Source organism: Coptis chinensis, chromosome 4 (assembly GCF_015680905.1).
Source record: "Coptis chinensis isolate HL-2020 chromosome 4, ASM1568090v1, whole genome shotgun sequence".
Lineage (NCBI taxonomy): Eukaryota > Viridiplantae > Streptophyta > Magnoliopsida > Ranunculales > Ranunculaceae > Coptis > Coptis chinensis.
In genome coordinates this window covers 43745471-43759824 of record NC_141459.1, presented here as the reverse complement: position 1 = coordinate 43759824, position 14354 = coordinate 43745471, and the positions used below count along the sequence as shown (strand labels likewise).

General features: G+C 36.5%; 1 protein-coding gene across 1 annotated transcript; it reads right to left on the bottom strand.

Annotated features, from left to right (window-relative positions):
- Positions 1–486: 486 nt before the first annotated feature.
- On the bottom strand, positions 487–816 carry LOC147503603 (uncharacterized). The gene has a single exon (XM_086604903.1). The coding sequence runs from the start codon at positions 814–816 to the stop codon at positions 487–489; it is 330 nt and encodes a 109-aa protein (XP_086461029.1).
- Positions 817–14354: the final 13538 nt, after the last annotated feature.

The following is a 14354-nucleotide window of genomic DNA, read 5'->3' as shown; positions in this document are numbered from 1 at the left end:
GGCGCGCGCCCTTAGGCTGTTGTGAACCATTGTTGCTTGGCTGAGATTTGGACTGGCTTGGTTTTGAAGGAGCCCAGATGGGCCTTTTAAATTGGGTCTTAGGGCAGCACCATCGGGAGCAAAAGGAAGAGAGAGGGCATGAATTTTTTGTTCCTTATCTTCTTGTCGGATTAAAGAATAAATCTTGGACAGACGAGGAAAGGAATCCATTAAGAGAATCTGACTACGAATGGATTGAAAATGATCATTGAGGCCTTGCATAAATTTCATAGAATGACCATCTTCAATCTCTTTGGCAAAAATAGATGCATGACCACAAGTACACACATGAATAGTAAACAAAGAACTTAATTCATCCCATAATGATTTAAGCAAAGTGAAGTAAACAGATACCGGACGGTTGTCTTGTTTGAGAAGAGTGACAGAATCTTTCAGTTGAAAAACCTTGGGTGCGTTAGTATATGAAAAATGGTCACTCATATTTTTTCAGATTTTGGATGCAGAGTCGGCATAGAGAATGCTTCCATGGATATCTGGAGTAACAGAATTGAGAATCCATGAAGCAACTAGATCATCACATCGTGACCACTTAGCTTTGTCTTTAGGAGTAATGGGTGGTGTGATAGAGCCATCGACAAAACCAAATTTATTTTTTGCTCGAAGTGCTTTAGAGATAGACAACAACCATATCAAATAATTTTCACCAGATAACGGAGGAGATACGAGAACAGTCGTGGGGCTATCAGAATGGTGCATAAAGAAAGGATCATCAGATCCCGAAGGAGAGTCATTATTGGTGTTGTTGGGTTCGACCATTGATAAATGAAAGACGGCGGAAGCTCTGAGCGGCTAGGGTTAAGATCGAAATTAGGCTGATACCATGACAAGATGAAGAGAGATTTGAGAGAATATTTACCTTCTTATGATTATTAGGGTTTACACAATGGCTTATATAGAGTTTACAAGTTCCTAAATCTATGGGATTAATGTCAATCCTTACTATACACATGAATATAAAATAGAAACCAATAAGAAATGATTTGTACAAGTGGTGAATATGGTGACTGGAGTAAGAAGGGGCATGATCAACTCCCAAATGTGCATTTTATTACCCTTATATTACTGCATTACAACACTTTTTACGCATAATGAAAAGACAACTCATAGCTTTTATTGCCTTTTTCAGGTTACAGAGCATTTCAAACCACTTATTATAAAAGCTACATGATAAGCACCCAAAAGTGTATTTTAAACCCCATAATACTATTCTACTTAGGCCAATTATGTTTATAATGAATGAGAGTTAGTACTATTTACGTGTTTTTATGCATTTCAGGACATGAAGTTGATTAGGTGACTAAATACACCACTTTTGCATGGAAAACGAGTCAAGATGATTGCTGAGGAAGTTCTACATTTAAAGCCCAAGAATCATGGAGAAAAGCGTTTTTCAAGCCCAGTCAAAGCTGGGAAGTCAAAGTCAATCCGGGTAGAAAAAGGACAGAAAAGTCAATAGAACTTCAACAGGCTGTATCTTTAGACTCAAGCCTTAGAGTTGAGCCTACGTTATGTCAAAACGACTGGCTCGAATAAGATTTCTAATAGACTCGGCCTTGCCCCAATCAGAGTTATAAAAGTGGACGAAAAGGGTACATAAATACTTTCCAGCAGCTGTGGCCTATTTAGACTTAACCTAATGGACTTTGAGCTTACTTTAGAGGCCCAAAGTTTCCCTTTTTGGCTCATGCATGAAAATATAACCCTAACCGCTCTCCTATATAAAAAGGGTTAAGGCTAAACACTTTTCCTCCTCCTCCTGACCTCTTATAGCAAACCCTTAGTAGTTTTAATTAGGTTTACTTGCTTTAGTTTAGTTTTAAGTTTTGTAGTGTAGCCACCATTATTTCCCATCAATCAAAAGCTTTAGTTAATTTCAATTCAATGGTCTTTTCAATTATGTCTTCTTATTATTGCTTTAGTATAATGATTCAAATGATATAAGGCTAAACCTACATTAGAGGTGGTTTATGAAGCCATGCGAGGATGAGTAGCTATTAGTTTTATTGTGTTGCATAAAAAAATGTCAAGTTCTTTGTTATGAGTAACTAGAGATAGAGCTTATAATGGAGAACTAGAGTATAGAGCCACCACCAAAGAGATTTGTGGTGGAGCTACACTCTCATGCTAGTGAAGCCTTGATCCGAGAGGACTTGGTGTTCATTAGGGATCAATACAAGCGATTTGATACTAACTAATAGCCAATTGAATCGCGTGGCGCATTAAACCCCTTATAATATCTTTATTCATCATTTAAATTCACTGTTTTCACCCTTAAATCTACTATTTTGACTCTCACTAGTAAAGCATAGCTCTAATCTAAACTTGCATCCAAGTAGTGTACGACTAGAGTTTGGCGAACACGACTACTCCTCTTTATTTCTACGATATTGAAAGTATATTGTCTACTGTTTTCACCTCTTTCTTTACTGTTGAAGCATCTCTAATCTACTGTTCATCAATCCATAATCAAATACCATTCTTATCAATGGCATCACTTGCCATCTAGTTTGCTTACATTACGTATTTAGATTACAAAACACTATTTTTACTATTCACAAAACACACACTAAAATACTATTTGCAATTTCTTCAAATTTTTCTGCTACTGTTCGAGAGCATATGAGTTGTTCAACCAGCTCTCTACCCTCTAGTGACCTGACCCTAAAAATTTCAACCCTAGTTATTCACTTGTGAGCGTGCGCACCTCATATTTGCCTTCACTGAGCGCGACCCGCCTTCTACATCTTAAGCGCGATCCGTGCCCAATTTGCCCTAATTCTAAGTGCACTCGCACCCTAGGTTAATTAGCTTAAATTAAATGTTTAATATTATCTCCAATATTATCTCACGAGTACAGTACAATACTCGTATGCTATAAACTACAAAATTTTAAAAAATTATTTTTCTTCATTTTAAACGGTGTCTAGCAAACTGAAAGAATTTGGGGTTCTCTAATTAGGGAATGTGCACACACATACAACCTCCCTCAAATTCCTAAGTGACCTGGACGTTGGTTTGATAAAAAATACAAAAAAATTAATTAATCTTAGTTAAATTAGTAAGCCCACCCACTACCAAAGCCGTTCCACAGGCTTAACATCAAGGCCCAACACGAAGCCCATAGTAAAAAGCCTTTTCCTAATTCCTAAAACTTTAAAAACTAATAAGGTTAATCTTTTTACAAGACTTCACAATCCACACCGTGTACCCGGACCAGTACTCGTATAATTGTTCAAGTAATGTAGACGTGCTTCAAAGATGTTGAAGACGCTATTTATACGCGTAGCAAGGACGCTCCAGGTAACACCTCTTTACATCCTCAAATTATTGTCAGAGGATTCTATTTCTAGTAATAATCAGGCTATTTTTGCATGCTCGTTAGGACTTGCCTATTAGACTTACAACTTTCATGAGATTAAGATCTGGTAAGCAAAAACATGATATATTAGTTTATTGTAGATGCATAAATAATCGCCTATCTAGAAATTCACCAATCACCACACACACACCACCTACACCCACCAACACTACATTTGTAGCAATGGTTGAAGAAATAGCAGAGAGGGGCTCTCTGATTTCTATAAGACTTTAAACGATGGACCTGAGTCCTGCATAATTCTTGTAGATACTACAGGAGATTTTAGAATCCCCCCCAATATTTAATCTACTACATGTTTTCCATGGATTAGACCATGAGAAGCCTTATCAATACTTACGTAGGATACAACAAGTTCTTACTATATTTCATCATCCTAACGTAAGACCTGAACAAATAAAGCTCAGGGTGTTTCCTTTCACCCTAGCTGACAAAGTGGCTGCTTGGCTAACAGCACAAAAGTCGTACTCTGTCGATACATGGGAAAAACTAGTAGAATTATTTATGGAACAATTTTACCCGCCACAGAAGACTGACGAAATGCTATCACATATTCATTTCTTTCGCCAAAATCCTCAAGAATCCTTTTCTGAGGCTTGGAATCGTTTCACTGATCTTCTAGTAGAATGTCCACATCATAATCTTGGTAAAGACACACTAGTTCGTGCCTTCTTCAAAGGCCTATCCCAACATTATAAAGAGACTTTAGATTTCATGAATGGAGGTAATTTCCTAGGTAAAGGAGCCATAGATGCTTATAACTTTCTAGATAATCAATCAAAGAAAAGTAACAACTGGGGAGGTAACGATTACTCCCGCTCCATTCCTCCTTCTTCAACAGCTAAGGCAACCAGTATGTTTGAGATTAAACAAGATCCTGAACTTAAAACTTTAATTGAACCCCTTACTCGTAAGGTAGATGCCCTTTTTGTTAATAAACAAGAAGAGAAACCAACTCCCATCATGAATATAAACTCTATTCGCTGTAATTTCTGTTATAGTCTTGAGCATTCCGATCATTATTGTCCTCTTGCTTAAGAATAACCACAATCACAGCTAGAAGATGTCTGTGATTTTAATTATATACCTAACGCACCTTGGAGACAAAATCCAAATTTTAGTTGGTGTAATAATCACCAACAAGCAGCACCTCCAGGTTTTAATAATCAAAATGTTAGGCTCACCAATAACTACAATCAATATCAACCAAGGCAAAGACAAGGGCAAGGTAATAATAATAATAATAATAATAATAATAATAATAGAAGTTTAATCCCGGTAAATAACAATTATCAAAATCCACCCGTTAATAATCAACGTGAGATAGTTCCTGTTACACAACTCGTGGCAACTCAACCTTCCCAAACTGATAGATTCGATGCATACATGCAAGCTCAACAACAGATATTACTAGCCACCAAAAATCCATCTAACAGGTAGCCTAAGAAAAACCACAACAAAATGGCGTGTTTCCAGGTCAACCCGTACCTAATCCAAAATCAACAAACACAGCCTTGGAATTAAATGGTAGTCCTAGTAATGAAAATTTAATACAAGGAGAATTAAAGGCCGTAACTACTCTTCGTTCAGGGAAAGTGGTTAACAACAAGTAATAATGCCTGAGGATTCCACACAAACTAATAAAGAAAACTTACTAGATACCGTAGTTGAAACTGACGATCCTACCACTATAGAAGTACAAGTTAAACCTCAACCTAAGGGGAAACCGACAACAGTTAAAGAAAAGGGCAATACTCCTATTGACCCTTATGCTAAATATAGAGAAAAACCACCATTTCCCCAGAGACTAGCTATGTTAAAAAAGGACGATAATTTTGACAAGATTAGAGAAGTTTTCAAAAATATAACTATAAACCTACCCTTACTCGAAGCCATAAAACGTCTTCCAAAACACGCTAAGTTTCTTAAAGATTTGTGCACCACAAAGAGGAAAACAAACATACCTAAAGAAACCTTCTTAACATAACAATTTCCCTCTTTATCTGAGTACAACAGAATCGTTAAGTACAAAGACCCTAGTCGTCCTACTGTATAATGCACTTTAGACGATACTTTCATAACAACTGCTCTTCTAGATCTAGGGGCAAGTGTTAACTTACTCCCGTTTTATCTCTATAAACAACTAGGTATACACGATCTAAAACCGACTAAAATGACTTTGTAGTTAGCCAATCGTTCAATTAAGTATCTTAAGGGAGTAGTTGAAAATATTCTTGTTAAAGTACAAGACTTCTAATATCTAAATGATTTTGTCATTCTAGACACAGAAGTCGCTCATGACTCTATTCCTATCATCTTAGGGAGTCCTTTCTTGGCAACTGCTAATGCCTTCATTAATTGCCGCGATGGTTCGATGTCCATTTCCTTTGGAAACCTTGCTGTTGAGGTAAATGTTTTTAAGATGATGTAATAGACACCAAACACAACTATAGATAGAGAAATTAGTATAATAGAGAGTCTCGCTCAAGATTATTTTAACAAAACTTTTCCAGATAATCAGATGCACTAATTTCTTTCCTTCGACAGTACTGAGGATTTATACATCCAAGAAATGCATGCCCTCTTAGAATCTACTCCTATCCACGATCTAGCTCCTGAGTTTGAAGAACTCATTCCTGAACAAATCTACGTTGTAGAGGAGGAACACCCTCCTGAATCCCTCATTCCCATTCCTCCCACCCCTGAGCTTAAACCTCTTCCCGCTGAGTTAAAGTACATTCATCTTGATCTGGATGGCACTCATCCGATTATTATATCATCTCAGTTATTTGCTACTAAAGAGGTAAATTTAATTAGGGTTATTCGTGAACATCATTCTGCGGTTGGTTGGTCTTTAGACGATATTAAAGGTATTGACCCTAGCGTATGCAAACATCACATACATTTGGAGGATAATGCAAAAACCTCCCATGAGCCACAACGTCGTTTGAACATTGCCATGAAAAAGGTAGTTAGAGTGGAAGTTTTGAAATTACTCGATGCTGGCATTATATACCCCATTTCAGATAGTGAATGGGTGAGCCTAGTTCATGTAGTCCTTAAGAAATTAGGTGTTGCAGTCATTCATAATTCCGATAAAGAGTTAGTTTCCACCCAAATTCCTATAACGTGGCAGATTTGTATTGATTATAGGAAGCTTAACGCTATGACACGTAAGGATCCCTTTCCTTTACCTTTTGTCGACCAACTGCTTGAACGTCTAGCCGACCATGCTTACTATTGTTTTTTAAACGACTACTCTAGCTATTTTCAGATTATTATTGACCTTGATGACCAAGAGAAGACTACATTCACATGTCCCTTTGGTACGTATGCATATAAAAGAATGCCCTTTTGCCTTTGTAATGCACCTGGTACTTTTCAGCGTTGTATGCTACATATTTTTAGTGATATGGTGGAGAAATTCATGGAAGTATTTATGGATGATTTTTCCATTCATGGTCATTCCTTTGAAAATTGTCTTTCAAATCTTTCTAAAGTTTTGAAACGTTGTCAGGGAAAGAACTTAGTCTTAAACTGAGAAAAATGTTATTTTATGGTCACTAAACGCATAGTTTTAGGTCATATTGTTTCTAAAAATGGAATAGAAGTGGATAAAGCTAAAATAGATAAAATAGTGTCTCTGCCTATACCACAGACTGTCCATGATATTAGAGCCTTTCTAGGCCATGCAAATTTCTACAGATATTTCATAAAAGATTTTTCAAAAATAGCTAAGCCTTTAACACAATTGCTTTTAAAAGATGCCATTTTTTATTTTAATCATGACTGCAAACAGGCTTTTGAAACTTTGAAATCCACTTTAACCTCTGCACCTATCATACAACCACCAGACTGGTCAAAACTGTTTGAACTTATGTGTGATGCTAGTGATTATGCCATTGGTGATGTGCTAGGATAGAAGTTAGATAATAAATCTACAGTTATTTTTTGTGCTAGTAAAACCTTAAATGATGCTCAACGTAATTACACTACTACTGAAAAGGAATTTCTAGGCATTGTCTATGCCTTAGATAAGTTCCGTCCCTATTTAGTTGGTTCCACGACCATCGTCTATACATACCATGTCGCGCTTAGGTACCTTCTCGCAAATAAGAATGCTAAGCAGAGATTGATCTGTTGGATTCTTCTCCTAACTGAATTTACCTTAGAAATTAAGGATAAAAAAGGAGCTAAAAATGTAGTCGCAGATCACTTATCTAGGTTAACTATTGAGGATGACAGTGATTCTTAATTGATATCTGGCTCTTTTCCGGATAAGCATCTTTATTCAATTTTTTCTGCACCTTGGTATACAGACATTGTTAATTTTTTAGTGTCTGAGATCATTCCTGATATATGGATAAGGAATGAACGCAAGAGATTTTTGGGCAAAGTTAAGTTTTACTACAGGGATGAACCCTACCTGTTTAAATATTGTGCAGATCAGATAATTCGTCATTGCATTCCCCAGTGGGAGCATAATGAAGTCTTATCGTTCTACTATGAACAATCATGCGGGGGTCATTTTAGTGGAAAGAAAGCTGCCGCCAAAGTTATTCAATGCGGTTTTTATTAGCTGGCCCTGTTTCAAAATGCCCATGCACACTGCAAAGCGTGTATTAGATGTCAAAAACTTTGGCGTATTACTGAACGTAATATGATGCCCTTAAATCCTTTTCTTACAGTGGAGATTTTTGATGTCTAGGGTATTGATTTCATGGGCCCGTTTTTTGTTTTGTATGGTTTCATTTATATTCTTGTAGATGTAGACTACGTTTCTAAATGGATTAAAGCCATGGCTTGTCATAATAATGACAAAAAAATTGTAGTATTGTTTATGAAGGAGTATATCTTCTCACGTTTCGGCGTACCTAAGGCCATCATTAGTGATGGAGGAAAAACACTTTTGTAATAGAGTTATTGAAGCTTTAGTCAAGAAATATGGAGTTACCCATAAGGTGGCGACTCCGTATCATCCTCAAACTAGTGGTCAAGTAGAGGTGTCCATTAGAGAAATTAAAAAGATATTAGAAACGACAGTTAATCCTGATAGGAAAGACTGGGCTAGACGCCTAACATATCTTTATAGGCATATACAACGGCTTTTAAAACACCTATTGGTATGTCCCCTTATCGTTTAGTTTTTGGTAAACCTTGTCACTTGCCTGTTGAGTTGGAATATTGTGCCCTGTTGGCTATTAAAAGTCTTAATTTCAACATTAACGCTGCTCTGCTGGTGTAAAACACAAATTGCAATTAAATGAGCTTGAAGAAATCCGTAGTGATTCTTACGATTTAACAAAGGATTATAAAGCTAACATGAAACATGTTCATAATAAACATATTTTGCATAAAGAGTTTGACCTTGGTCAAAATGTTTTGCTATATAACTCATGTTTGCATATTTTTCCTGGTAAGTTAAAAACAAGTTGGTCCAGACCTTTTCTGGTTGCTGATGTCACTCCTCAAGGGGTAATTACATTGGTAAATCCCAAGGACAACAATACCTTTCAAGTAAATGGCTAACACTTAAAACATTTTCCACGAATTACGTTTGCTCGCTGTAAAAGAAACTCTTCTACAAGACCCTGTTTATGAGGACTGACCTCTATGCTTGGTGTACTTCCTATATTAATTCTATATTTTAGGAGTACTCCATTAAGGTAACCGGACTCTCCTTTCGGAGTGTGTAGTTGTAAGTGTCGGATCCTTAGATCACGTTCCTATAATTCACGCATTCCTTTCTTGCACTTTTTCTCATTTCTTTTGAGTAATGTTTTTCTATGGAGTGATTTACATTTTTACTTGCTTTGTTTGTTTTCTTCTTTTCAAAAATCCTTTTCATAAAAATTAGAAAATATAAAACCCATAAATATTAGATAGATTAGAAAGTCTAGGGTATCTGACTTTAAAAGACCTTCTTTTTCACCACAACAAATTTTTTTCATCTTATTCTAAAATTTTGTTTGGGGGTGGGTAATTGTTCTCTCATTTTCCTATCTTTGTTTATGCTGCTTTAAGTTGTATAGATTTGTGTGACACAATCTAGTTTTCTAGATTTTCCTTCGCCTTCATAACTTATTCCATTTACGCATTTTGAGGCGTTCTTCCACCATTTCATATGTCACCTACGGGTATATTTGAGTTTTTTTCTTCTAGATCATTAGATAGCATTCTTCATGCTGATCATTTTCATAGCTCATTTGCAAAAATCGGACTGCTAATGAATCAGAAATCTTAGTTTTAAGTTTACGAGGTAGCAGGACAGGATGGGTATTTTAGAAAAGATTTGGGCTTGGGACAAAATTTATTTTTCCACCCAACCCATGATATTTACACCCCACCCAACCATCCCATTTAAACTCGTGCACCGACCCATTCACTTCATCTTCTCAAATGAAAATAAACCTGACCTAAATCGATCCCAACGGGCTCCGTGCTTATTAGAAACTGTATCCAAGCACGCCACGCACCCTTATCAAAACATACCTTCTCCAAATTTTTACAACACCTTTCCCCTATCACCCCCTACTTATACCCCTATCAGTATTCAAATTTCAACCATACAATGGCCCAGAGATATTCCACCCATTCTACGGTACGGAGATGCGTGCTAGAGGGTGGGATAGAATGTGGTATTCTACTGAGGAGTACTACCATGAGGGTTTGGTGTTGCGTTTTTATCGGAATAAGAGGATACTTCCTTCAGAGAGAATGTTTATGGATTTGGATGGAGTTCACATGAATGTGACTCATGATTTGCTTTCTACCATCACTGGGATACCAGCTAAATATGTCACCTTGACCTTACAGAGATCCCAGTTTGATGGAGTGCATTAGTTGATGCTAGAGACGCTGCTTGAGGGTTAATACAATGATCGTTCTCACTGTGCCAGGCAGTAGTCGCTTAGGATTAACCACTAGGCTGTGACGTAGTATCTAAGAAAGAACCTCTGTAGCTTTTCGAAGCCAAGTGACATCAGCTTGTCATTTATGCATGTTCTTTGGGTTTTGTAGAACAAGAGGTATGGTTTTTGCCTCATTGATTTTCTACGTGAAAAGCTTATGGCTGTAGGCCTGGCACCGCGCACCCTACCTATTTTAGTTACTAAGATTATGTTATCTTGGGGTTGTGTGCTTGAGTCACCTAGGACTCATATTAAGCTTCACTCAAACGCAAAGGCGTATAGTGACTGTGTTCAAAGGCATTGGACATTGCCTGAAGAGAGAGCTGATGGTATAGATTAGGATGAGGATGAAGATGAATATCCTGTTTGTTTTGCTGAGAATGCTATGGATCGTGCTACTTCTGATTTTGCACGTTTTTCAGTACTCCATAGCTGGATGCGTACGCTTTATGATCATCAGCGAACCCTATCTACACTCTGTGAATTGATATAGTAGTGTCAGGGTTCCATTCAACGTGATCACTGTAGCTTAGAGCATAACATTCGAACCATAGCCGATAACCACACCGACATGCTTAATTCTATAGAGAATATGGAAGAGGCGCAGGCAACTTTTGAGGCCAAGGTCTTGAGACGTCTGCCCTAGCCAGGAGGTTCGTCTTCTTCTTCTAACTCTAGACGTGAGCGTCGTCGTCGTCGTCGTCGTCCTTTAGATGGCTGTGGACCTTCTTCTTCTCAAGGATAGCTTATTTCTTTTACATTTGTTGTGATGAATTTGATTTAGAATTATTTCTGTTTTGTAATAACTATTTAATTCTCACACTTGTTTTAATTTTAGTACTTTAGTTTAATTAATTGTTAATTTCATTTTTAATTAAGTAGTTAGTATTTATTTGTTTATGTGATTATTCATCTATGTACATATTGTTAAATTTAATACATGATTAATCACATATTTTTATTTTACCATATAGATTTTAAGTTGATATTCAGCATGTTTAGGTAATTTAACTGATCAATGTCATGAACCCCCCCTCTCAAATTGTTTGGGGTGGTATATATTTTAATATATGTGCACGTATGAAATTGCATGCTTTAATCACATTTTTATAAATTTTGGGCCAAAATATAAGAACCCTTGGGACTTGTTTAATTTATAAGGGATACACAATATAATTAGGTACCTAATATTTCGAGGAATTTCAGAAGCTAATGTAATAGAGAAACCCATTTTAACAACCCATTGGCCTTGTTTACATCACTTGGGATCCATAATGTAATTAGGAACCTTAAATTTCGTAGAATGTCAACATTTCAAGGAATTTTGAAGGCTAATCATATATAGAAATTCTAAAAACTGAAATAGAATTCATGTGTAGGAAACTATACTAAAAATATGTTTTTTTTTTTCACATCTTTTATTTTAGCAACAATCTGGCCTTAGACTTAGCAACCAAACACTATAAAAACAATCTCTAAGTATGTAGTTTCATAACTGAAAACCCTAAACACATCACTGCATCTCAGAGTGCGCACGCGCCTCACACACGAACAAACTTAGTGCACATCGCGCTCGTATTAATTTGGTATCAGCATTCCTACTCGCGCATCGTGCTCTCCGAAGGGTTATTCCAAGTGCACGCGCCCTCACTGCAAGCTTCCAGGTTCTTCTTCTAACACTTCCAGTACTCAAGTTCATCACTTGTTTGCTATGTCTTTTCCAAAAACTATACTGGAACAGTCTTTTGAGGACCTATTTCTCAATGATAAGTACGGTGCATACTTTGATGATATGATTATGGAGCACCATTGGGAAACCCTACTGGTAAGACCTGATCAAATTTATTCTCCTGCACTTACTACATATTTTTATGAGCATGTTGAATTCTATACACGCTCCCCTGGAGAAGATGGACTCATAGTGACATTAGATGACAAACCTTGTTTACTGACTAAGTACTTAATTGCATGTGCCTTAGAAATTCCAACCGCTACCTTACATACTGAGCTTAACAATATAGATGATAATGACAACCATTATGATTGGGTAAACTTCCACGAGACATATGGTGTTGGTATATTTCAAGTAGTACACCAAGGCCAACATAACGTATCCTTAGGAAGCATGTCCCTTAATACGGGCCTTGCTATCCTTTTCCTTAAGCTTAATATCCTAGGAGATTGGCACTTCAAATCTGCGGATTCCCCGCACATGCAATGCCTTCTTTGCTTTAGTAGAAGGGCGTTGGTATTATGATATATTCAAAACCATAGTGGATGGTCTTGCAAGAGCACAGACTGTAAGGCATCAATACCTTCTTATGCCAGTCACATTCACATGTATAATGACCTTTTTTCCCCCAAATTATGTACACATTTCACTGATTGGGTTAAGGTTGAGACAATGCGCACGACCAATGCTATAGTCCGTTCTTTACGTGCTATGGTTTAGCCTGGCTGGCGCCTACAACCTCACATAGTAGTCCCAAGCACCCCGTCCGACCAAATTGCACTAAATAGGTTAGCTAGGGTAGATGAAAACAGGATAAAGGCATGGAAAGTAGTCATAGATATGCAAGACTTAAAGGAGCCTCATCTCACAAGTAAGGAGCAACCGGAGGAAAAGGCATGATTAGAAGCAACTATATATGATAATATTTATAATTTTCTTGTTAGAGTCCGTTTCTGTCCCAAGTGACTTTTTATTTCCTGTTATCTCCATAACGGATGGAACTCATATAGGAGTTGCGTCTGCGATTTATTTATTTATATTTGTATCGTGTAACTTTCTTTTACAGGTGCTCCCATTTACAATCATGTTTCTATGGTACTCTCTCTCCTTTATTTTCATTCCATATTTTGGGGACAAAGCATGATTCTATTTGGCGATAGTATAGAAACATGTTGTAAATGTTTAAGCATATATTAGGTTGTATATTACGTATTATTTGTCGTTTAAAAAGTAGAAAAGTATAAAAATAGTTTATACTATGCACTTAGGATAATGGTATTATTTCATTTTCCATGATGATAATAGTCTAGAAATCTGAAGTAGCAATAGAATTAAGCATAGTTCTTAGAAACTTAGGTTAATACGTAGGTAATAGTCATTATATCTTTTTATTAACATCTTGCATGAGCATGTATGAGTATACTTGGCAGTATTTTTCTGAGACCTAGGTTAGACTACTTAATTTTACATATCCTATGAGATTCGAGCCAAAAAGCCTCATATGAGTGAGTATCTGAGTGATGACACAAAGGAGACATATAATTTGAGTAGAGAAAACACACATCCACTTGCTTGATCACCATACTATATCCTAAACGAGAATTTAGGCTCTCTTTGGATCAATATAGCTAAAAATTTATACCTATAAGTAATTATCCGCTAGTCGCCCCTATGAGCTTTTCAATTAGCCTTTTTGCAACCACAAATCCTTTACCCATCTTTTAAACCAATAAAAATAAAAATAAGCCTGCCCATCTTTGAATGAGTATGAGAATAGGATGAGTAAAGAGAATAAAGAGAAAAACCTGTGGAAAACCAAAATTAGTTAGTTTCTTTAGAAAAGAAAAAAAATAAAAGAAGTTTCCATCCAAAGAAAAGAAAAGAAAAGAAAAATAGAAATAAAACAAAAACTACAAAATAGAATAAAATGAGTAAAAAAACCAAAATAAAAAGGCTAAGGATGGAAACTAAGTGTAGAAGCAAAGTAAGAACAAGGTTTTCTCTAGTTACATGTAATTGAATACCCTATTATCTCAGACTTGTTTATTTGAATATCTATTCCGTTTCTTCTTAAACCATCAGCTTCACCTAATAAAGGCTTCTAGCTCAATTGTGATTAATTTGGTGTGATAGTAAGTGGTAGATATGATTGATTGACCTCAGCACCTTTGGACGTCATTGAGATTGTGAGAAAACGTGTGCCCACTCCACACTGAAGTGAGCTAACTTGAGTGGAAAAATCAAAGTATTTTTGTCTTGACAAACTATGAGGACC